Source organism: Cygnus olor, chromosome 4 (assembly GCF_009769625.2).
Source record: "Cygnus olor isolate bCygOlo1 chromosome 4, bCygOlo1.pri.v2, whole genome shotgun sequence".
Classification (NCBI taxonomy): domain Eukaryota; kingdom Metazoa; phylum Chordata; class Aves; order Anseriformes; family Anatidae; genus Cygnus; species Cygnus olor.
Window position 1 is genome coordinate 50593589 of NC_049172.1, and position 25623 is coordinate 50619211.

The 25623-nt window shown below is 40.1% G+C and overlaps 1 protein-coding gene across 5 annotated transcripts in view; it reads left to right on the forward strand.

Annotated features, from left to right (window-relative positions):
• The window catches only part of TEC (tec protein tyrosine kinase), a 50011-nt gene that overhangs the window by 9719 nt on the left and 14669 nt on the right, over window positions 1-25623 (forward strand). The window contains exons 2-5 of one of the 5 annotated variants that reach the window (XM_040555350.1): window positions 8297-8344; window positions 8430-8613; window positions 24006-24107; window positions 25144-25225. In XM_040555350.1, the coding sequence (XP_040411284.1) occupies window positions 8476-8613; window positions 24006-24107; window positions 25144-25225 (322 nt within the window). In that variant the 5' untranslated portion in view covers window positions 8297-8344; window positions 8430-8475. Of the gene's footprint in view, window positions 1-972; window positions 1109-8296; window positions 8345-8429; window positions 8614-18012; window positions 18613-18703; window positions 19112-24005; window positions 24108-25143; window positions 25226-25623 lie in introns of those variants that run through there. The other 4 variants (XM_040555348.1, XM_040555349.1, XM_040555351.1 and 1 more) reach the window with 4 other exon arrangements.

Sequence of the window (25623 nt, forward strand, 5' to 3'; positions counted from 1 at the left end):
CTTTGGTGCAGAGAGCAGACAGACTCTTAGAAGTATTTCAGGTTGGCTTATTGCTGAAAAAGCGTGTTCAAGACAGAAATAGTCTCCTCCAGCCACTGACTGAGTTTTTTTGGTAGCCTTTAAGATGGTCACGGGTAATGATCTAGAAGGCTGGGTGCTGATTTTTGTGTATTGATATATTATTGTAGGAGATTGTTTCTAGCTCCAGAATGAATGGGCTTGGGGCCAGAGGAGAGATGGTGCCAGATGGTTAATATGTGGCTTAGTTCTTCCTTTCTCCACTTTAAGTAAAAGGGTGCAAAACAGGACTGTGGTCGTATTCAAGATAGTGAAAGTTAGATTGGTACCAGTCACTTGGTGTATATGGTGGGAGTTAGGAAGTATTAGACAATCCCTGTATGTGAAACAAGTCACAATTTGTATGTGTTATGGTATCTGTTAGACAATGTCAAATGTGTGCCTTGAATACTGACATAAATTGAGTTTATTTGTGCTGTGATATATCTCTTACTCACCTGAGATTGTGTAACATTAAGGAGATCAAATTCAAATTATGAAGAAGCTGAATTAAAATTACTCCTTTACTACAATTAAAAAGGACAGCCTCAGGCACTGACTTCTCTCCTTCTCTCCTTCTCTCCTTCTCTCCTTCTCTCCTTCTCTCCTTCTCTCCTTCTCTCCTTCTCTCCTTCTCTCCTTCTCTCCTTCTCTCCTTCTCTCCTCTTCTCCCATGGATTTGGTGTGCTTTTCTTAAATTTGCAGTTTAGTGTACAATAGCAATTGACCTGTTACTTAATGGTGAGCCTTAGGATTCCTGCACAGAATTGGGTTCAGCCTCTGATTTAGCAGAACATTTATTTTTTCATCACTCATAGTCTCCAGTTTCCTGTAGAAGGAAGAAAAGCTTTTCCACAAGCATCACCCATTTGCCTTGCCAATCTCATCTTGCCTGTGTTTTTAGTAAGTGGGTGTTACTGTTCCTCCTCCCTCCTTATCAGAAGGGGCTTTTAGGAGAAAGGCTGAGGCAGCGGTTCTGCTTTGCAAAACGTCCGCCCAGGGCAGCAGGGCCAGAGGAGGGTGGTGGAGTAGCCAGTCTGTTACAAGTGAAGTAAGTACTCTGCTCTCTGTCAGCTACTGCTCCTCCAAGTCAGTGCCACGCAGCTTTGGGGGTAGTTCTTCCATCTTCCTCTCTAACCTTGCTTTAAATATGCTTGCCAGAACAAAGAGAACTGCTTCTTTTTGAAGGATGCAAAGCAAAAAAAGCCCACGCAGGCAGGACCAGCATACCACATACCTCCTCCCAGTTCCGACCCTGACCTGCCCCTTCTGTTCATGCTTTTCCATTTCCTCTTACATCTGTCAGCTGAGGGCCAGTTATATTTGTGCAAGGAAGCTGAGCTAATATTCCTTAGCAAACCTTTGTGCCTCACAAATCTCTGGAGCCTCTGCCTCCTCTGGCGGGCCGCAGTCCCGCTGCTCGCGGCACCATTGTGAAGTGCTGGCGATGCAGTGAAATGGCCGAGGCAATCATGTGACGATTAAAATATTGCTAATTTTCTCACATCTGATTTTTTTCTGGCTGCTGCAGGAGGTTCGGTCAGAAGGCCCAAGTGGGTTTAAGTCTGTCTTGTAAAAGTTTGGTCCTCCTGTGCGCTAAGGCACCCAAATACGCATAGCACTTACCTGGAAGCTGGGCGAAGGCAGGAACTATGGCTGAGCCTGAGTTAATAAACCCTGCTGACAAACAGGTTATTTTAGTTTGTGTCAGGCTGCATATGGCTTCTGGTGAGCCCAAAACCACAGATTCTCGGTAGAAAAGGCCAGTTCTGCCTGCAGAAGACCTGAGAGTGGGTTTCTTCTGTGGGAGGCACTGTTCAGTTGTGGAGCTTTGCCTCAAAAGCTTGTCATAGTCTACAGCAAAGATAAGGTGCTGGAATAAAATTTAACAATAGTAGTGAATGCTAATAGCAACATTATTTATGAAAATAATAGCAACCTTTAAGTGCTATATATGCTAATGAGCAGAAGGTGATGCAAAGCCACGTTACGTATGTGGTAACAGAATGATCTCGAGCCTAAAAAAATCAGATTGGCTTTGCTTACATTTTAAATGAATTTTCCATGAATATGATGATTTACAACGACCCTCTATAAATGTGTATACATATAAAGAGCCTTTTCCCCTAGTCACATAAACCTTCACATTTTCATGCCATGTTGTTGTTACTCTGTGTGACGATAAGGGGTAGGATGATGGTAGAGGTTAAACTTTAATCGATATAGCTGACGGTGAAAAGCAGCAAAACCTTTTTGCAAGCATTGAAAGAGTGTTAATAACACAGGCTTGCAGATCTTGCAGCCTTACCATCACTGCTTGGCACACAATAAATAAGGTAGGGGAGGAAGTTCATATTCAAAGAGATTTGAAAGCCTTGGGCAGTGGGTTTTGCTTTTCTTCAGAAATGAAGCTATTTCTAGTCTTTGAAATCACAAGACAAACTCATAATAACTGGCTGCTTTAACAGATGTTTCAGAATTTCTTTTTCCCCATTTTCCTCCATCCCAGACTAAATTTCAGTTTTATTTTCTTTCAGCAAAGAACTTCATAGATGTTGAAGAGGTTTTGATCTGAATAAACTGAAGGCACGATAGTGCGAATTTATAGGTGTTGCAGGGCTTTTATGTAGAAGAAATGGGAAAAGCTATAAATAGCTGTAGAGGAATGAGTAAAAATTCAAGAAGTTGATGAGCGTAGTGAAAATTGATCAGTCCATCCTTCTTCATATGGTGTACTATAGTGTTGCTAACTCAAAGGTAGTAGCGGGTAATTTAAATTAAAAAAAAATAAGCATTTTCTACATCATGGATGGCAATGTATTTTTTGTTTCATAAAGCACAAGTTCCTTTCCTAAATTATTTATTAATGAGGGAATTAAAGAAAGAAGGTGCATGATAAATCAGTGAGCGGATAACCTAGTGCTTGGAGTGTACTGCTTACAGGGGACCACAATCAAGAGCAGCAGCTGAATTTGCAAATGGCTTGGTACATGTCATTCTCCTAAAGCTGAACTCATCATTATAAGGAGAAATAAGCTCTTTTGCTCTTCCTACCTTTGATTTTCCTAGGCTGTTCTGTGCACTTTGGATTAGTTCTCTTTGGTGATAGCTGAGCAGCGACCAATGATTTGGCTCTCCAGTTTGGTGTGATAAGCCACCTCGGTGCCAGTGCTCCCTATCCAAGAGGGACTTTTTCAGCATTGTTTTCTTCACTTACATACCCAGCTACCCAAGTAATAATGCTAAAAGGAAACAAATGCTTTTAGTCTGTGAAATGTTGTGACCCTGTTTCTGAGGAGTTTCGTAAAACCTGTGTAGGTTACAATGAAATTCTCCTATATGTGTAAGTGAGTAGCTTTCAGGTGAACAAAGGGTATTTTGTAACATCACATGCTCATCTTGGAAAATCTTGAGTCAATGAGTTACCCCTTAGCCTGCTAACTTCTTTAACTAAGCACAGTGCATGCAAATATGAAATTTATTTTCACAAAGTCTGTTCATATAAAAAACTAGCCCATTGGTACTTTGTCGTTCAAGCAGAGGGGAAGGTTTTTCAAACATTTGGGTGTAATTTTTTCAAATTTGTTTGAAAACAGCCCCCCAAAATTGCATTTCTGTCAGTTAAAAAAATAGTTTACATATGATAGAAGTGGTTTCTGAGAGTCTGCTGTCAAAAAAGAGAAAAAAAAACAAATCCAGATATTTTTGACTTCTCCTTTTTCTGGCATATGATACATTTCAGATATCATTACGGTATTTTTCACTTCCATTCCAATTTTAAAACTATAACAGGTTATGCTAAAGTATATTTTTTTCTGTATTCATATTTCTGTGAAATTTGCAGTTTGAAAAGGGGTTAATAACAGGTCCCTTTTATTCGGTTGTCTTTTATTTTCTGGAATCTGCAACATCGTAAGTGGTGCAAAAAGACTTCCCTGCCATTTGAAACGCAAGGGCAGATCTCGCAATCCTTGCGTGCATCCAGTAGTAATTATTCAAATAAGCCCGTGCTGAATACTCATGTAAGTAACTATTCACATGAAACTAAGTTTGTCATTTCATGGTAAAGCAACATCAGCTTCAGCAGAAAAACCAGGGTAAGGAGTTCTCCTTTTCTTCTTCCTTCTGCGCTGTTTCTGCTCTCTACCCAGAACTGCTGTGTGCTGCTTATTTGCCACTTATGCCACTGCAGCTGTTTTCAGGGATACATTATGAACTTGATCAGTGAATTGAGTTAATTAATAAACAAACAAAACAAAAAGAACAGAACAAAAACCCCAGAACTATTCATGAAGAGCAACAGATTTGCGTCAGAATTACAATGTGCCACCTGTGTTCTTAAAATTTTGGTATTTTGATATTTTGTTTTTTTAATAACCCAATGAATGAATTTTGCATTATGTTAATTAATGTAGTAGACTAGCTGATATGTTTTCGATGTTAAATACAGAGACCTCGAATTACTGCCAGTTTGGACTGATGGACCTCAAACCTGAAAAGAACATTTGTGCAGGATGCATGAAACCCAAGACAGAAAGCGGAGGATGCCTGTTTGTTAGAGAGGTTCGCTGTTGTGGTTGGCAGCGATGTATTAAGCTTAGTATTAAGACTAGTATTAAGACTAGTATTTCAGCTTATAAGACTAGTGTTACAGCTTAGTATCGAGACTTTCCACAGGAAAACCCAAACTACCAAGCAGGTAAATGCTACAACCATCGCTAAGGAGGGGTGGAAACTTAGAAAACAGAGCTCCAGCTTGGTTTTATTTTATTTTTTCAGATGTAGACAAATGTTTTCTCTAGATGTTTGTTTTACGACTGGTGTGATAAGTATGTTTTCAGAATGCCTTGCCATGAAAAGCAGCAATTACTTAACGCCTTGGGTTTGGAGAAGCTCCAGCTAGATTGGGATGCACTCCTTCCCTCCTAACTAGAGCTTCCACTGGGACTTTCATCCATTTATACAACTGTTTGAATGCTGCATGTGCTTACTGATGGGCTTGCAATGGCTAATTGCTTCAATAAACAAATACAATCCAAGAGGTGGGAGTGGGAACCAGCAGTTCCCAACTCCAGGAGTGGTGTTGCAACTCCTCAGGTTACCTAATCAGTTGATGCTTCAGTTTCCCTAGAGAAACATGGGAAAGGTGGAATGCATAAGCGATTGCGTCTACAAGGAAAAAAATTACTTTGTAGACCTTGACCAACATGGACTTAACAGATTTATCTTAACAGTTTATTATTATTATTATTTGTTCTGAGGAAAGTGTGTGGTGACTTCCTGGCCTTAAAGGCAAATACTGTATAATGTAAAGATCGATCTGCGCAAGCTGATACAGACTTTTGGTGCCTAAGGCTGAGTGTGTTTTTTGTTTGTTTTGTTTTACCTACAAAAGGTTAAGCGTCTGTAACTCTTCCTGATTTCAGTCATGATTATGGGTACTCAGCACCTCTGAAAATTCAATTGCATTTGTTGTCCTGTAACTAAGGTTGGCAGGGAACTGGGCAAGTCCTTGGCAGGAGGTGTTGTGAAAATTTTAGATGGGTGGCAGCATGAAACTCCCACAGCTGTTTGGAACAAGATAAGAATGTGTCATGCCGTAGTTTCATGGAGTAAGGAATGGTTTGGGAACAATGGAATATTTGGGGAGAAAAGTGCAGAAAAGTTCTAAAACTGTGCTGAAGAAAAGGAAGTGATGAATAGGTTTTATAAGCAGTAATAGTGATCGTTAAAGGTTCTTCTCAAAGGAGTTTGGAAAGGAGCTTTCAGAGTTATAGGTGAGAGTTCAGTTGTCCTGAGCCTTATTTAAGGAAACAGAAATGTGCCTAGAGCCGTTAGCTTGAAAAAGCAGATTTTTGTGACCAGATGTAGAGTCAAAGGCTGATTTTCTGACCTGGAAAACTGGTCCTAATCTGCAGAGATCTCTATAGCAGTGATAAGTCAGTGTAGATAAATACTTGTAGCAACCAGGTGCAGACATTGACTGACTATTTTTTATTTTTTAAAACATTCTGTCAAAAGGATTTTTTTTGTTTCTTTCTATTCTTAATTTGACCAAAGAGGGCTGGCAGGGAAATGAAATATTTTAGCATTATCAGTACTGAGATCTGAAATCATAGTTAATTTTGAATCCTTCTTGTGGTCTCTAGGGCAGACTTCTGAGAGCACAATTTCTAAGGCAATTATAATTTTCGTAAGTGCCAACAGGGTAAGTTGTACTATAGAGAACACGGTGGTGGTTTTGAGTGGGAGAGCCTATAATGGGAACCCTTGTAGTTTGGCAAGCTTTATGCTGGTCTGAAAGTTAATACTGACTTTTAATTCTTTGAACAGTGTTTGTATTTTTGGTTCATGGTAGTATCCTTCCTTCTGCAATTACCTTTAAGATTGTCAATTTATTTTTGAAAGGGCAATAAAACAGAATTTGGCAGTGTGAATCATTAAAGACGATTACTAATTCAAAAGTCAGTCTTCCTCACAAGAACACAAAGTGACAGATGACCAACAAAATGTATGTGTATACATGCGTCAGAGGAAGAAAACAAGCAAAAAGAGATTGTTCATAATAATTCCATCATAATCTTTTATTTATGCATCCTAACCTCTTCATACTTTGTATTTCCATGCAAACCACAGACTAATTCTTCACATTATGCAGAGATATGTCTTGAAAAGAAGGTATGTTTTAAAGCAGTGAACAAATATATCCGACTGTGAGAAACGGTGGAAGTATGGATATGAGAGATTAACTGGCCAAGTAAAACGTGGTGGCAGGGTTAGACTGGAAGGCAAAGGGTGTACTTCGTGTATTGTCACAACAAATAATGAAAGGTTTGGGAACAAAGCAAAAGGAGAGGCACTAAAATGAATGTGTTTACATTTAACTTTATTTAAACTTTACTCCTGTAAGGTAATATCATGAGGAGGCTTGTGGTTTTTCAAGCTTTTCTGTATGATGCTGTGAAATGTAGTATGTTGTTCATATCAGAGTTGTGTCACCCCCAGAGAAAAATGTATATGTGGTGAATTTTGAAGTACATGCATAAATTAATCCTTGTGAGAGCTAAGAAAAGCTTTTTTATAGGTCAGAGGGATTTTCTTGCTGGCATGGAGATGTGCAGTATTTAGCTAGGGCTTGGGTTTGCGTTCAGCCCCCGTCCTCTCCTCGCCCACACTTGGGAGATATTTGTGGTCGCTGGTGCTTCAGCATTTGCTGCTGTTCCTTCCTCAAGCCGTGGCTTCACCCTGCAGCCGTGCTGCTTTGGCCTGAGCCGCAGTGGAGAGGTGCCAGGGTGCCAGGTCCCTGCCCTTGGTGCTCTGGTGGATCAGGCGAACCTGCTCCCTTGTCTTCTTCACCACATGGCAGTAGCACTCCTACCAACACTTCACAGGCTGGCATGGTGGGCAGGGGTGAGCAGATGAGGGAGAAATTGCCTTCCACTTTCTATCTGGCAGGGTGCTGGAGCGAGGCTTGCAAAGGAAGTAGCAGTGGGTGCCTTTGTATGCCTGAGGCCATCCTGCGGCTATCAGTCACGGTGTAAAATGTTAAAGCAGTTCGACTTCACCAACCGATCAGAACTGCCGAATATAAATGATTTAGATTTTCGGTAGTCAACCTGAAGTCTTTCTAAATAGAAGATGGAGGGCATGTGTTCAGCAATTTCAGAGAAATGGGCTTCCTTAATTCTCCCTTCCCAAATGGAGATCTAAACCACTGTTTGAAATGTTCATTGATGTAACTGGTATGAATTTTCAAAATGGCTTTTACTGATCCATGTTTAATTTTCTAGAGCAAACTTTTTTATTTTTTTATTTTTTTTTCCCAAAAGGCACGTATATATGCATGGGCCTTAATTAAAATCTTGTTGCTCCAAGATGTCCCACACATGGACGGTGGCTGGCACAGGCAGAACCTGGTGGTGGGATGGGAAGGATGGCACTGAGTTCCTGGGCCTTCAGAGCCAAGTTTTGTGGAGATTTTTTCACAAGATGTTCCCTTTCAATGGTTTAGGTTTTGATATATATTAGGAGTCTGTTTGGCACTGTGGTGAAGAATATGTTTTAGACTATGTTGCATGCTTTGGACTTCTCACCTGTATTTTCTGTGACAACGGGTGCTGCAGCGCCCTTTATTTCGTCCCTACCGGCTTGTTGCCTCCTGGGAATATGTCTGTGCAGCTCTCAGTTGAGCAATGACTGAACTTTCTTGTCTAATCATTAACTTTTTGTGAACTTCCAGGTGCTTCAGATGAGCTCCAGCTTTCTGTGTTTTCAGTTAGTTTCATTTGTGAGTAGAAGCTCTTTTCACTACAGAAATCTACAGATCTGTGATCTTTCAAAGATACAGTAATGTGTTTCTCTCATCTTCACAGGAACTGATATTCAATGGCTAGAAACAAGAGGTGACAAGTGGCTGAAATGAATATGACTACTATTCTGCAAGAGATCTTGATTAAAAGGTCGCAGCAGAAGAAGAGGACTTCTCCCTTAAACTACAAAGAGAGGCTTTTTGTACTTACAAAGTCTATGTTAACGTATTATGAAGGTCGAGCAGAGGTAGGAGATACGGAGTTATACAATAGACTGTCTTTGTTTCTTTATGCTTTTGTATTCTAATAGCTTTTTTTCTTACAGGATATCATACTGTCAGGGATGGATGGGGTGGGTGGCAACAATCATGAACTACTCTTTCTCTTTTCTCTTTTTATAATGAAGGTTTATAGAGGTGTAAATAATACATCTGGTAGTTAGCATAAACTAGTTCCTAACCAGGATGACAAGAGCAAGTTAAAGCAGCTTTTACAGCTGGTCATCAAGAACTGATTTCTTTCTCTCTCAACTTCTCTGGTTTTATTTCTGGGCACTTCCAACTGAAGGGCCTTGGCATAATTTTACTGCTGGCATTACTCACTGTTAACAATTAATTACTGACTGTTTTTAGCATCATTCTTTCTGAATCCAGCCTCTTGGATACCATGTTAGAAAGGCTTCAGCAAGAAGTTTACATGTTACCCTTTTTAATGGGATGCCCTTTAGTCTTTCTGTAGGTTCTCACGTAGTATCTCGGGTAGGGTCTATCCTCACTAAAGAGTTTATTGTAACTTTGGTATTGCTGCTCTCTGACTCCCGTCCATATTTAAATTTCTTTTACATGAGTTTTGGGAAAATTTTTCAAATAGGCTTGCTGACTTTGCTAGGGAATGGGGCTTAATTTTTTTTTTCCCTTTCCTCTTACAATTTGGGCTGGCCAGCCCCATATTATACATGGCAGTGAGAATGTGGGCTCACTTCTGGGAAGTAACTGGCTTCTGAATTCAAACAGGAGCAAGAGCATTTGGTAGGAGCAGTGCATTACAGACCAAGCTCACTAGAGATGGGCTTCATTAAGGTAGACCATGCAACCTAGGAACTGAACTGAAGCTGGAAACAGTTTATCTTTGGCAGCAGGAGCAGCCTATCGCTATGTAAATTTTACGTAAATTCAGTTATATAGAAGTCACGAGTGTAAATTAGGCAAATTCTCAGACCAGAATTTTTCAAACGAGCTCCAGACTCAAATTCATTAAGGTCACCTGCTTCTGAAGTGCCTCGATGTGCCGTTAGTGGTGAGGGGTTGCATTTCCCACTTAACAGAGTCTACCTTCCAGATTTGTCACAATGTGGAAGGCAATTAAAACAGCTGTGATAGCTAGAAGGTCACTTGCTACACACTAGATAGCCGTTCAATGGAAAAAAGTAGTGGAGATGGCTCTGCAACCTCTTGTGTCAGATATCTTACTTCCGATGAAAGAAGGGCGTACAGAAGAGCTAAGGCTTGCTAGCCCTGTTTCTTTGCCAACCTTTGCTAACCCCATTTCTTTGCCAACCCTTGCTAACCCTGTTTTCCTGTTTCTCAATTCTGCTTGCGGCAGAATTGAGTTCAGTTGCTGTGCTCCACAGACGACTATTATAGCTGCCATTTTCTGCATATAGTTTGGACACAGTCAAAGATTAAAAATGAGATACAAATTTATGTATTTTTCACTGACTGCTGCATTAAAATATGTACTGACTTTACAGTGCAACTAATTTTCTCTATATATTTATTCGATGGGCAAAAAAAGAAGGAAAAAAAAAAGAGATGAGGGCTCAGATGCCCTCTGAAACATGTCCTGCAGGCTTTTATGTGTCAGCTTACATTCAGTCCAAAGAGAAATGTAATTAACAGGTTTTGCAGGTCTAGTTGTCATCCTTCACGAAGTTACCTTTTCCAACTCTGTATCACCTTTCCCCTGCAGGTTAATACCCTTCAGCTAAGATACCCTTCCAGGAGACTGAGTGGTGGATCTGTGTGAGAGGGGGTTAAAGTGCTGGTTCTGTTTGCAGTGAGATGGAGGGAGACAGCTCATAGTGTCCTCAGCTGTGGAGGCAGTATCTTAAAAGGTTCCAGCCCGAGACCAGGACTGTTGGAGTGAAACTATACATTACACCCACACAGCCCAGATGCTGAAAGAGGCAGGTCCATCTTCTTCCTGTCCTTGCCTTGCAGCAGCTCTCAACCTGCTTAAATGGGTCCGGGCACTTCTTGGGCTCTGCACTGCTCTGAATAAATTTGCTAATCAGCAGAAAGATACTTGATCTGTTTTTATTTTTGCTGGATGAGAGCTGTGCTGTATTGACAAGCTGAATTAGCTCAGTGCAGGATCCAACAAGTGCCAGGGGCAGTGCCAGGTCGTGGAGGAGGACAGAAAGCTCCAACTGTTGACATCAACAAGTTGTTAAACTGGCTCAGCCATAACATACAGCTTTACAACCTGTGCCTCAAAACCATTTATTTTCACTGTTCTTCCCATTTTAGATTCTTTTAAACAATAATCAGTGTTTTATTTTACGAAGAGTACTGTCTGAAAATATTGAGCTCTTAGAGGGGCACACATTGTTTCAAATCAGCGGTACTTGGGCTCTATTTGAGAAAAACTTGTGTGACTAAGATCTCTGTCACACAGCGGTAGTTATTCCTTTGTGTCACTGAGCAACTTAAATGGAAAAAGGTTGGGGGTTTTATTATTTTTTTTAAAGCCAAGTTGTAAATCTGTGTTAACAGTAAGACAGATGTGTATTCTGGCTGAAGTTATTCATGTAAAAGATAAAAAAAGACATTGGAGGTGAAAGTAATTCCAGTTCCTCTGAATAGCTGGATGTTTGCTGCTGAAATGAAGTGTGATTTACTGCTTGAATTTAAAGATATGACAGAGAAACGATAGGTACAGACTGGTTTCATTTCAGGGCTGGTAGTATTCAAAGTTCAGACTGGTAAGATAAGCGTGGAAACCCAAAGCCAAAAGGATCCCACAGCTTTAGTAGGAGCTCAGGGTGGCTGAGCTTTGCTCCTTTAGGCAAGGATTTGATTCCCACTGTAGTCATTGGCCAAGCTGAAGTCTTTCCTTGTTTTTTCGATTTTGTCTTCTATGGGAATTTGGCAGAGAGAGTTCAGGAAGAACCCAAGGTTTGTGTTCATGTGAATAATCATACTACTTTTCTTTTTTCTTCTTTTTTCTTTTTCTTTTTCTTTTTTTCTTTTTCTTTTTCTTTTTTTCTTTTTCTTTCTTTTTCTTTTTCTCTTTTTCTTTTTCTCTTTTTCTTTTTCTCTTTTTCTTTCTTTTTCTTTTTCTTTTTCTTTTTCTTTTTCTTTTTCTTTTTCTTTTTCTTTTTCTTTTTCTTTTTCTTTTTCTTTTTCTTTTTCTTTTTCTTTTTCTTTTTCTTTTTTCTGAACAAGATTAAATCAAATCTTTTTAACCAGATTATTCAATTCTCAAAGTGTGGGGCAGGTTGAGATTGTAAACAGGGCAACAGAAGAAGAGACTTGGTATGTCTGGTGGCAGAAGTGAAACATTTATGACAACAAAAAGCAGTCAACCATAGAAAACACTGTTCTTATAAATACTTCTGGGAGATCTCATTGATTCCGTTCTTTGCAGACAGTGGTGGGAGTTCACTTGCTCTTTGACCAGAAACTGCCCATTATACAAGCACGGTTCTCTACTTTTTCTGTCTTATGTCTGGCAGAGTGCCGTATGCCTACTTGGAGCAATAAGCAATTATCTTGTAAGCACGGCTGCTAGCAGGGTAAAATCTTGTTTAAACTTGCTCATAACCTATTTATTTATTTTTATTATTATTATTTTTTTTACACATGTGCTTTGAAGCAGCTCAGGCACCCTGTCATGTTTGCACGGTGGTGCAACGTGCCTACATTGAAGCTGGAGCTGCACTACTGTCATGGGAAGGGGAGGTGCTGCTTCTGCACTTAGAAATAGTGCTGGAACATAGGTCACGGAGGCAGTGTGTGAGCTAGCAATGAAGTGTAGCTACAGAATCTTTAAAGCGGCTGGATTTCAAAGCACAGAAACCAGAGGAAGGACAACCTTGTTTTAGGTCATCTGTGCAACGCTCTATAATTTTGAGTAATGCCATGGGAAACTTATTTTGCATAGGAAGCTAATAGGTCCTTGGCTTTTATGACTTAACTTCTTCTGGGCATTATGCTTTTTGCTTTAAAATATATATACATGTATGACCTTAAGGTTGGTTAAGAAGATGGACATTAGAAAGCTTAAAAATAAAGATACTTGAAGAACTGAGTTGCCCCAAGTGTCACAGAGAAGAATTTTTAATATGTTGTCAGAAAAGAGGAATATGCCCTTTAAGCTGGAGATGGCATCTGGTTTTGGCTTTCTGGCATAAATTCTGTGAAGCTGTTAACTGTAAATGTTGGGGACACACTACTATTGCAGTATGGAATTTTGCTAACAGCAACGACAAGGATAGAAATTGCTGTGTTAATAAGTTTCATGAAGCCTGTAAGGGTTTATTAGCTGCCAGTGGAGATTTTCTGTCTTTTTTTCCCTTAATGTTGCGAAAGTGGCTAATGAGATCTGAATGTGATGGATTCCATTTGTAGCGAAGACAAAAATTCATCACAATAAGAAATAACTGAATTGGCCTCCAAGCAGAGAGTGCTGATCATGAATGTGTAAAACAGGGAAGAAGTGGAATATCTTCCTTTCATGAGTATGGAGGTGTACTATAAAACTGTTTATCCTACAGTCAGTAAGATTTACACTATGTACAGTGTTCTCAATTATGTGTTGTAGACTTTCCAAGACAGCTTTAAATAGATATATGCAGACAGTAGTAGTGACATTGGTTTGGAAGTGGGAGGTAGGAGGCTTTTTTGCACAAGCTGGTCTGTGCTTCTTGAGGATTCTTGTGCTGTGCTTACCAATGACTGCAGGATTCATTGAGTGCAGTGTAACTTCTCCAGATGATCTGGTGTCTGACGTGCTGGTGAGGAAACAAGGATAAGCATGATACTTTGAGGGTAAAATATTTTATTAGGTAATTTCTTTCTGATTCTGCATGACGTGAAAGCTCAGAATACTACTTCAGGTATGTTTCTAATAACTTTTCTTAACTATTTTCTTTGAAGAAATAAAATATTAATTTGTATGAAATTAATAAGCAAAGTATAAGAAATTTTGAAATAAACCTGCATGTCTGAAAATAAAATATTTAATGACAGTTAAAAGCAAACTCATCCAGAATGGTTTTTGTATTTTTGATCAGCAAAAAAATTAGCTTAAGTTTTTAGTATGATGTTTCCCAAATTTCTCATTTCATCTCCAGGGGAGTACAAGTTTGAAATCTAAGGAAACATTTGTGGAAATAACCCCATGTGTGCATCGCAGTAGGTACATTTGGCCATTTTCTGTCAAGTGGCCTCCTGTTTTGTGTATTCAACTTAAAATGCTCTGCAGTTTATTTTCAGAGGTGCCATACATTCACGCTTCCAGCTGACTCTGGAAAAAGCAGCCTTGGTGTTTATCTAGGAGTCTACCGTATCACTGCAATAGGAAATGCTTCTGTAAATATGAGCTGTGCAATTAATGGAAAAGAATACTCACTTTACAGCTCTGCCAGTGTCCCTGGTGGCTGGCGTCCACCAGCGGACGGCGCAAAGTGCCAGATATTCTGCTTCACAGAGTGTATTAGCTGCTTCCTGAGCAGCATCTTTTATTCCTCTTGAATTAGCCAACAGGACAGACATAGAAATAGCACCCAAGCGACTGTGTCAACCAGAATGGTCCACCAAGTGCTCGTGGCTTGTCCTGCTTCTGCTTGTCTGGCAGTAGGTTGTACTACTGTGAATTCTTTCTCAGTACACAGCCAGAAGATGTGCCTGGGAGGTGTTGGGGAAGTCCAGGAGCCCTAACTGGAGTCAGCATCTTTCTGTGTAACAGAATGGTCCTGATAGCAGGTAGCATGTATTTCACACAAGCTTTAGTTAGATCATGCTGATGGAGCAGCTCACTGAAACTAAAAGTGCCACTGGAACTGAGATTTTTTGCTATAAAAAGCATTTTTTTAGTTAAAGGAAATTCTTTGAGATGAAGACAAGATAGGCGTAGGTGTTGAAGTACTTCTCGCCACTAGAGCAGTTGAAAGGAGCTGGTTTGCGCAAGGGGGATGTCCTGCTAGCCTGCTGGTTTGAAAAGTTTCCTACCAACGTTTCTCACAAGGGCAGTGCTTCCAAAAAGTTCCAAAAAGTTGACACGGATCCAGTCATAACTTCATCAGTCAGTAACAATGTGCTGACTGTCAGGATCTTCGTACCGACGGGAGCAGTTGAGTGTTCCCTTGCGCTGCAGTGGTTTTTTTTTTTCCCTCTTGGGTTCCTTTGCGGTGATCCTCCTTAGCTTGGCAGGGTGCTGATCGGGTTTAGTCGCTCTCCTCCCACACACCACACGGCGTGCTCTCATTAACCTTTCCAGCCCACGCCAACTTGCACTGACCTTGAGTACAAAGCTCGTGAGCATGGGCTGAGGCATGTGAAATGCCTTTAAACCTTAACATCTTTGGTGCTTACTCACATTTGCTGTTTGGATTAGAGTTTGCAGCAGTAGAAGGTTTGTATCAACTTCTGGGTTTTCAAAAGCTGCAGCGCTGAAGGGAGGACAAAAGGGGAGAGTTTGGGCTGAGATGTGCATGCTAGCTCTGGGGGGCTGCACAGACCTGCGTACAGAGGGTACTGGGGGTAGACACTGTGTTTGCCTATCTGCTGGTATGCAGAAATTTGCTACCACAGAGCAGACAAATAAAAGCCCCAGAGGGAAAAGACTGAGTATTACTCTGAAGGGTGCTTCTATGGAGCCAAGTAGAAGGTGGCTTTCTGATGAGCTGATCTTGGGAGGTGCAGAGTGTGCTCATCTTCATGGACAGCAGTGGTATTTGCCATCAGGATCAGACCAGTGTGAAAACAATCCTGGATAAACAGCAGGACTGTTACAAAAAATGAAAACAAATGGGATTTAAATGAACAAAGCCGAATAAAAGACTTAATTGTTCTTGAGGGTTCCTAATTTTGAAAGTCTCTTCTAGGGAAAAAAAGTTCTTCTGCACAAGTTTTATTCAGCTCCTGTAATTTGAATAGAGTGGAGACAGAAGCTACCGAAATGACCGTGGTGATATTTTAAGGAAGGAAAAATAACTTTAAAAGCTCTGGGGGCCACTCTAACCCTGCAGGTTTCAGGGTAAAATTGTGGGGCTGCATTGCAACACTAATCTTGTGCAAATACTTCCTTTGGAGCATAACAACAATACAGAGATCCAAAAGCCTATACTAATCACTTCTCTTACAGTTTTTAAATGGAAGATTAATGGGTATCCATTCTACTGTTGCTTTTTCCTATGGTGCTTGTCCTTTGTTCTTTTTCACTTCTTTAATTACCCTGATTTTTATGGTGTCCTTAGTCAATGCATAGGTGATTTAATTCCTTGTATAAATGAAAGCAAAGTTCATTATTAAAAGGCTTCTAATGACCTCACGGATTACTCATTTGCTAATGTATGATAAATAGCTACTGAAATGAGTGGATTGGCAGAGCTTCTTTATTCCTAATCATAGGTGATAATGATAGAGGTTTCCTAAAATACATGCAAGTTTGCAAAGTAACTCTATCGCTAGACCTGGAGGAGGACTGTGGGTTGGCTGCTGTTTTCTCCTGAAAGCACCAGAGGTGGATATACACTTTCTGCATGAATCACATAGAAATCCCTAGCTGTACTTGCTGGGGACGTGCTTTCACAACTTTCTCTAAAAGAGGCTGTGGCTTTAGATCAGTTCAGCTCTTACTGAAATAAAAATTGCATTTTTAATGCAATTAAACACACTTTTTTCCAGCATTGTCAGAAAAAGAATAAATCATTTTTTTAAAGTGCAGTCAGGATAGATGATGGTTTAAAAACACATACACATATTTATATCTATATTAAATATGTGTAATGTATAATAACTAATGAAGTAGGGTAGCTTGTAGCAGTGGTTTGCAGCATGAATTATATTGCTGAGCAAGTACAGTGATGTATTTGCAAGTTATCCCACCTAAAATGATGCCTGTTACATCCATCTGTGTGGAGAATATTGTGTTTGCATCTCTAATGATCCTAATCTAATGATATAGTTTTTTTTTTTTTTTTCAAACTTCTTTGCTGGATCTGTATTTAAATACTAAGGATATGAGTAGCCACCCCCTATCTAATTTCTTTGTAATGACTACAACCATTGCTTCCACATATTAGCATCATTAGGAAGGTAGTTTATTTTAACTTTTTTTCTTTGCACTGACTTAGACAGAAATCAAGACAGAAAGTCAGTAAGTAATGTGGTAATGTGACTGATGAATGGATACTCTTGAGGTTATAGTTTGACAAGCAAACTTACAGATAGCTTTGCTGATGTAGCAGTACCTGTGTTGTTACTCCTGTTTGCTCAGCTAGAGTACTGGGATTGTGTGATATCTAAGTCTGACAAGAAAGAGCTGAGCCTTGCTTCAAGTATATTGACGGATGTAAAAATGATATAAGCCATGTACATATTGATATTTATATTGATTTAATTATTTTGTGATAGCTGCTGGTCCATCAGAACAGCACTGAACACTTCTAGCAAAAACCCAGTCCTTCTGAGGAGCTGCTTATCAAAGCTTAAGGTGTGCTAAGAAGTGAGTAGAGAGATAGTGTGAAGCATTGATGAGACAGTATGATAGCCAAAAACAGCTTTACCACTGATTAGTTACCTCTACCACTGTTGTATGGTATCCTGGGGAAGAGGAGGGTTGAACTGTGACTGTAGCTACCAGCTGCTCAGAGCAAATGCAGTAAGGAATCAGCTTTATTTTAGGAGGTGAGGTAGATCAAACAGTAGGAATTAATTGTTCAAAATACAGCTGCTCATAAAGCAGGTCAGCATTTTGAGCTTTCAAGGTGAATAAAAGAGAAGGCTGTGTTCTGCAGCAGAGGCTCCAGAGAAATCTTGTGTGAGGAGCAACAAGGAGTCATTGGGAAAGCACCTAGGAGAGTTTGAGAAGATAAATGTCACAGAGAGGGTCTGGACAGAAGTCTACTGGAAAGCAGTAGCTGTTGGCATTGAGAACCATGAAGCTCCATCCCTCCTGGTCTTTTTTGGTTGTTCACCCCCCGTCCCCGCCCTCAGGGAAATATATATATATACACACACACTATATATATAGTATATGTATACACACAACTTTGTATTTAAATAAATATATGTTAATAAGCAGAACTGCTGTATTGATGATGATTCAGAAGATGTCACATACTGGCTAAAAGCATAAAAGACAGATAGCAGTAGGCACAGATGGGGAAATTTTAAGCAGGTGTGACCAAAAGCTGTTTAAATCAAATAAATAATTTAAAGCTATTCACATGAATGAAGGCAGCATAACAGATGCATGGGAATGCATACTTGAAAAGAGCAAGTCATAAAGAAACTCAAGTTGTGAAATAATTTAGTTATGGTGCAATAATGATTCCCTGTTCTCTGTAACATCTACCAAACCAGAAGACTGATATAAAATGAGGATCTGAAATAATTATCTTTCTAGAAGAATTTGGCAGTTTGTGAGATGGAACTCACATTAGACTAAGCTGAAGTTAAAAAGCATAGGTTGTGGTTACTGAATCACTGAGAAGGTGTTAATGAGAACATTTACCTTACGATTACACCTAGCAGGTGAATCTTAAAGGTGCTGTGAAGGAAGACTTGGAAAATAAATAAGATTCTGGAAGGCTAGGGAAGGTTTAGATTTAAAATACTGTAGAGAAGCTGAGAAACTGCCAGCTCTGAAGATAATTTCAATTACCAGAGAAGTGCTACAGCAAACTGGCTTCCTGAAAATACCTGGATGAAAACAAAATGGCACACCAGACAGCAAAGATTTGACAAGAACCGAAAAAATCTCAAACTAATCCAAGTTTCTTTCTGCCGGTGGATAACAAGCCTCATGGAGAGCAGAGAAGCAGCAGATAATCCTGCGTTTCCATTCTGCCCATTTCCATTCTGCGCTGCTTTTGGCAGCGCCAAACAACATTTATAACATTTTCAGGTGGCATTATCAGATAAATCTGTATAAATCCCTTGTAAATTTGTTGCAAAACAAATGCAAAAATGGTGTTTTGAAAAGCTTGAAAGACCAGGTGAAGCAGTTGGAGCCTCAGGTAGGTGACCAGAGCCTCACATCCTGTCCTGGGGCTCTGATCACCCACCTGTGATGCCTCTGGGCTTGGGCTCCCCTCCCTTCTTGGCTCAAGTTGCCCATGCCTCGTGTTCAGACAACTCTAGGGCTGCTAGAGGGATGGCTGAAGGAAAGGTGTCGCTCACCTGATGGGTAGAGAGGTGGCCCTGTGGTCTGAGAGGGGAGAAAAGGGGGCAGAAATGCTACAGCTGGGCTGGCCAGGCTCAGACATCTGTGAGTACTTCACAGGAAACAAGGGAAGATTTGTCTGAAAGAACCTTGAAGCTACGTGCTAGTTGTTTAGACAACCAAAAGATTGTAGATAATTTAGGGCCTGATGTGGATGGAGACCTGGCTGATTTATTTGCTTCCTTTACGCTTATTTACGTCGCTGCCTTATTCGATAGCAGCAATTCAACAGAACTGTAATTGCGTACATTTGACTGACTGCTGCTCAATTGTGGGAGAAGAGTAAATTTCAGGTAATACATTGTAGTAATGGCTAGGAAGTTGCATCAGTGCTACTACAAAGAATTTCTTTTTTTTTTTTTTTTTTGGTTTCTGCAGTACTGGTGGCTGGCATCCGCTACACAGAAGAAGAGTAAATTACGCAGCCAGTCCATGATAAAGGTTTCTCAGTTTCAAATTTTGCAGTACAGGATTTGAGATTTTCTCCTTCTCACTTAGTTTGTTTGCATTTTTTTCTTCTCTTGAAATTCATCCCAAGAATCAGATCTTGGCTCAGGTCAGGTCACGTCAGAACAATCAGCACCTCTCACCTTGTGTCGCAGTTCGAGCCATTGCAGAAAGGTGAACAGAAATACTTGATACTTGCTTTTCCTAGAATAATCATTTAAAAGAAAAAAAAAAGGCTTAAAAGGAGTCAGGGTGTATTTCAACATATCTGACAAACTGGAAAAATAAGAGGATAAAAATGTGGCCATCTAACAGCTAGCTACAGTATAACTATATTGCATGAACAGTAGTGACATTACTTGGTTGAAAACGCCTCTTAGGAAGGGACTGCAGCCATATCCAATGCTTATTGCTAAGTGACAAGGATATTTAAAATAAAATAATTAATAATAGAAAAAAATATGCAAGCACCCTACATTTGACTTTGGAGCATATTCTGTGAGAGAAATTGTCTCTGGTTGCTGCTGGGATAGGCAGGCTTTGCTGACGTCTTGTGAAATGGCTGAGCAGCTCCGTAAAAGGAGATGTAAGTAATGTGGAGGCTTTGGATGTTTTGGGGAACACCAGTTCCCTGGGTCATGTGCTGATGACCTCGGGGTTTCCTGCGTGGGAATAAGCATGGGAGAGAGCAATAGTGTGAAGAACAAGAGAAAGAGTGACGCCATGGGTGAACCAGAGTGCAGCTATCTCTTGGCAGCCGGGCTGTCTTCTGCATGTTTTCATTGATACATATTTTTTTTCCAAACAAAACGTCCTTTGTAGTGTTTACCCCCCAACTCCACTCTTCTGAAGGTAAACAACATGATATCTTCATAAACAAAGGGGAAATGCACTGAAGAACCATTTTCTCTGGCAGTGGGAACATGGGCTTCTTAGGAAGTTGTAAAGCTACTATATTCAGCAGAGGAATTCCAAGTGTGTAGAAGATGAGCTGGCTGTGTACTTATCTAACGGATATTTCTTGTCTTCCTCTATTCTGAGATTATTTCTGGTTGGTTGGAATTTTGTAACCATATACTTGTTCCACATCTAACAATGTAGTTCTACTGTTGTAACTTCTTGGTATTACTATCTTACATATCGAACAATAGGAATAGCTTGTTCTTTTGCTTTGCATGGAAACAAGACGTTGGCTAGACTGGTCATCCTCATTGTGAGTAAGGAACAGGGCTTCTGAAACTGTAAATCAAGCTTCTGAAGCACAGTCAAGTATGAAGTACATATGCCATTTTGCATTTTGGAAAGCTTTGTATAGTAGTTTCTGTACAGTCACTTCCCTTTTGTTATTTTCAGCAAGCAGATAACAGTTAAAAAAAAAAAACAAAACAACACCCTTTAGTGTGACTGTGAAGCACGTCTTTATCTATTTCTTATCCTTCTTGGGATATAGTATGTATACCTTTATTACTTACAGGTATGTAAAGGTATTATATACGTTTATTATATATCTTTATAACTGTTTTTCCTTCAACAGGCCTCCCTCTAGAGGGATGTTCCTGAGGTGGACCCACTTTGTTAGGTGCCACGGGTTCACTGGCCATTTGGTTTCCAAATCCTCTGTGAATGCTTGTGTCCAGAGAGCATGCGTGAGCATACTGGTGAAACACTGCTACTTCTACAGGGAATCCAACCACTTTCTACTACATTGGCCATCTTCATCCAAAAACATCTGTGAAAAATGCCCCTCTTCCCACTATGGTTTGACATTGCATAATTAGCCCCTGGACTGATTCTGTCCCTTTGTAACAGAGGTCACTTGTTGGAAAGAGTGATTGTGAGTGGCTTTCTCAATGCTGGCTCGTGCCTGCAGCTCTACACTAGGTCAGGGTGTGAGCTCTGCTTGATCCTGCATTTCGTGTCTGCTCTACGCCTCACTCTAGAGCAAGGTATTAGGCATGCACAATAAATGCAACACAGTGATGGTGTGCAAGAAGTCCCATTATAAAAAGAAATTGTTTAAGTAGGGCAGGCAGAGGAATTGCAGTGCTCTATTTATCATTTTTCTTCAGCCGTTCCTTCCTGCTCCTGTGTCCCATGGTTTAGTAGTGAGAAATGTTGAGCTAAAACACAGCTGCAAGCCTGGCAATTTGAAAGCTGTGGCCATTAATAACTGTTGCTTCTGCTGCAATCTGAAACACGTCTGGAGCAGTACATTTGTCTTTAATTTCACATATAGAAGGTTTTTAATCTTTAAAATATGCAAAAATAAAATAATCTGATGTCATTAGGCTTTATTTGCTGGATTGGGTTGTAAGGTGGGTCAAATTTGAACTGGTTTAATTTAGTGTCTCCTGGTGATGTAAACTGAGCCACCTTAAATCATGCAAATATACAAAGGGATGACTTAGGAAACATGAATACTAGAATGATGTGCTGAGTATTAGGAGGTTAGCTTTATTTTTATTTTGTTTTGTTTTATTTTGTTTTGTTTTGTTTTATTTTATTTTTTTCCAAAATGTTAGTTGATTATCTTCTTGGATTCCTGTTCTTTTGTTGTCTTAGCGCACACATGCTCCTTTGGAGCACTCACTGAATGCCAGAATTGGCATGAAAATCTGGGAGTCATGGAGGAGAGGCTTAAAGTCATAAAGCCTGTTCCTCAAAGAAATGTCTGTGATTCCAGATAGGGACAAAAAGGCAAATCATCTCTTTCCGTCCCCCAGCCTCAGTTAACCACTAGGTGGAATCCAAGCAATACATGAGTACCCCACAGGACCCAGAAAGCTGGGTAGATCCATTACAGAAGTGGCAGGCTTTTCTTCTTCTTTGTATGTCGTGCAGAGAAAAGATCTGGAAAGGTATCTTCAGTACCATTATGTGGAGTATTGAATTCTGTGCTTCACTTAAAAATGAAAAAAAAATAAAAATAAAAAGGTGGATCTTGTTTGGGTCTTCCATCCTGCATTTGCTAATCTGTCAGCTCCTAGGCCGCCAGGCTGCCATGCAGTGAAAATGAGAGGAAGGAGCAGTACTTGATGCTGTACCAAGTGGTGTGCAGTTGTTATTTGATATTTGGCACTTGCATTAACGTGTTTTACTTCAGGCAGTCAAAGTTCGAGTAAGGGGATACCATAAAATAAGCAGAAAGCTTGAAACAAATTTTTGATCAGAAATCCAAGGTTGCATAGTCGGTGCAAATTATTTGTCAGCGTAACATGATAGCTTTGATAGCATGATAGCAGTGTTTGATTTTTTTTTTTTTATTATTGACTCATCAGAATGTCTAATTCATCTTTGTTGCAATTTTAGAAACCCCTTGTTGGGACTTCTTTTTTACCTTTTTAATTTTGTGGTGTTACATAACAGTTAGAGCTTTATCTGAACTCGGTTCCTGTCATTCTTCCTGACGCTGACTGTGACATGCCTGAATTTTTCATGCACGTTTTATCTGCCTCTTTTCTTCATAACAATATGCGTAGGAGACAAAATACTAAAGGTGTTCTAAACTTTGGTGAGACTTCTCTGTTTTCCCTGTGTGGTAACTGTTGTGCTGCTAGGGTGGTGGAATTGTGTGATGGCTGTGCTTGAAGTTGCTCTGCTCTTCTGTTTATAGGACTCTTTTCAGTTGTTTATTATTGTGCCAGACTTCTGCTGTTTGGGCTGAAATTTCTGTCCTCAGGAGAGAGGAAGGGAGCTGAGTAGGGAGTAGAGTATCTCCAGTAATCCACTAATTACTAATTATTTCCACATTGCCTGGACAGTGTTCATCTTTCATAAGCTGCAAGCTGGTCTGCACGTGTTAGATGTGCTTTGCAATTCACAAATTTTGATGTGGGTTTATACTGAACCTGCCATGAGCTGCTGCCATTTTTGTTGTTGTTCCAGATTCCAGTAGAAACTTCCTCCCTTATAAGAGACCTGGTTTTCCCCAAAGCGAGAAGTGGCCCTTACAGTGTCCATAGATTTACCAGCTTTTTACTCTGATTAAAAGGAGCATCATTCACGTGTTTCCCTTTGCCACGCAGCACAGTGTGCTGAAAATTTCCATGCTGTGCTTTCATTCTTAACCTCTTCTGCTTCAGTTAAACGAAAGGGGGATAAATCGACTTCTTCAGAAACAGACACCATAAAAAGGTCTGCATGTGTGTGGTCTTCACTGTTACTGCCTATTGCTTTTACATATAGACTGAAGCACAGTACAAGCTACCTCCAGCTTCAGGCTGCTTTTCCACAGAGCTTCCCTCTCGGGACAGTTGAACCACACTGTATTTCTGTGCATTTTAACTTGGGGCAGCAGCTGGTCAGCACTCCGGCAACAGAACATGGGAGCAGGCTAGATGACGCATTGGCACCTATTTCACTCACCATTTTTAGTCATAACTTGAGATAAGCAAGCTGTCCTTTATCTGTAGTCAGGTTCTTTTTTTTTTTTTTTTTTTTTTTTTTTTTTTTGTAATGAAGAGTAGACTATGGTTACAACTGATTGGAAACTATTAAAAAAGGTGGTGCTTTTTACTAAGCAGTTACACTCTAGTCTGTGCACTTTCGCCAGCGTAGGTCTTTATACCCTCTCATTCAAATGAATTCTGCAGTTAAAGCAACACTGCTGTTGTAAGTGGAAAAGTAAGCAATAAATCCCTGCAGAGAAAGGAAAAAAAAAGAGATAATTAGATGAGTGCCTGTAGATGAATGCAGTCATCAGTTGTATTTTATTTAATGTTTTTTGCTTTTATCTTACAGAAAAAGTACAGAAAAGGATCTGTGGATATTTCAAGGATTAAATGTGTAGAAGTTGTAAAAAATGATGGTATTATTCCCTGTCAAAATAAATACCCATTTCAGGTATGTTCCTTTGGTTTATATAAAATACAGTGCTCCTTTCAATAGCACCAGGCCATTTGGATGTAACTTGCTTGAAATTACTGACACTTCTAAACACCGAGCCCATTCTCAGCTCTCTGGGGCTGTGTTGGAGGGGGCTTAGGGTCAGGGATGGAAAACCATCCCCAAAAAGCTCTGCTCCCCCTAAAGTCCCTGCTCGTGGGAGCTTTGCCAAAAACACTTGGTCTTTTTCTTTTCCCCACCCTCTCTGCCATGGTGTTGACTGGAAACTGCTTTGTCCTCCAAAACAGGTTAGTTGGCAGCCTATTTTTCCCTGTCTTCATTCTTGCACACACTTTATATAAGCAGTGTGTTTGCAATTACCGTTAATTTATATAGGAATAAGAAAATCAAGATAAACCTTGTTGCTTTTTCTTCCATTGTGAACTTAATGGAAGTAAACACAGAAAACAAAGTACTTAGAAGGAAAAAGAAATACTTAAATGTCAGGTTCTGCTTATGATGGAAGAAATTTTTGGTGTGTGAATTTCACTGATGGAAGTGGGGATCTGTCCCCTTTCTACCAGGACAATACTTGTTTTCCACCCATACAGGCAGTGAAGAAAAGGCAAGAATTGACCCAGAGTAGCACAGAATCACAAAGCATTATGAAATGGCTGAGAACAATGGATGCCTGATTATAAAATCGCCTTAACAGTTATGAGATACTGTTTTTAGAAAACACACAGTGAAGAATGAACAAAGCAAAGCATGAAGCAAACATCTAAAGGAATAATAGGATAATATACCATTACAGAATCCTTCCTGTTCTACTGACAGCACCATGTATAAATAGCAAACGCTAAAAAACTTCCCCTTGTTTCTGCTTTTTGTCTCATGCTCCTCATGTGGCTGAGGACACTCATTTTGCCAAATGTAACAGTCTTTTCCCTTGTTCTGCTTACTCTTTTTGCTAAGGAATAAATAAAAGAGTATTACTATGTGAATGGCTTTATTTATTTATTTATTTTAATATTTTATTTCTTTTTCCCTGCAGGTTGTATATGATGCTAATACACTTTATATTTTTGCACCAAGTCCACAAAGCCGGGATCAGTGGGTGAGGAATCTGAAAGAAGGTAAAGGAAATCACTTACACTTAATATCTGACACATTTAGATAACTTTACTAGAGCTGTGTGCTGGGTCTGTCGAGGTGGAGGTAACTCAGTGTTGTGTTTTGGATTTGTGGCTACAAGAGTGCTGAAAACACACCAGTGTTTTAGTGATTGCTGAGGGTGCTTGTGCAGCCTGGAGGCTTTGCCTTTAGCTCACGGTGCCCCCAAAGTGACAAGGCAGGGGTGGGAAAGGGGCTGGGAGGGGACACAGCTGGGGCAGGGGACCTGAATTGCCCCAAGGGATCTTCCATGCCGTATACAGTCATGCTCAGCAATAAACTCTGGAGTAGGGGAAGGAGGGAGTGGGGGGGGCTGGTTTCCAAGCTGGTCATTGCTCACAGGCTGGCTGGGCATTGGTCT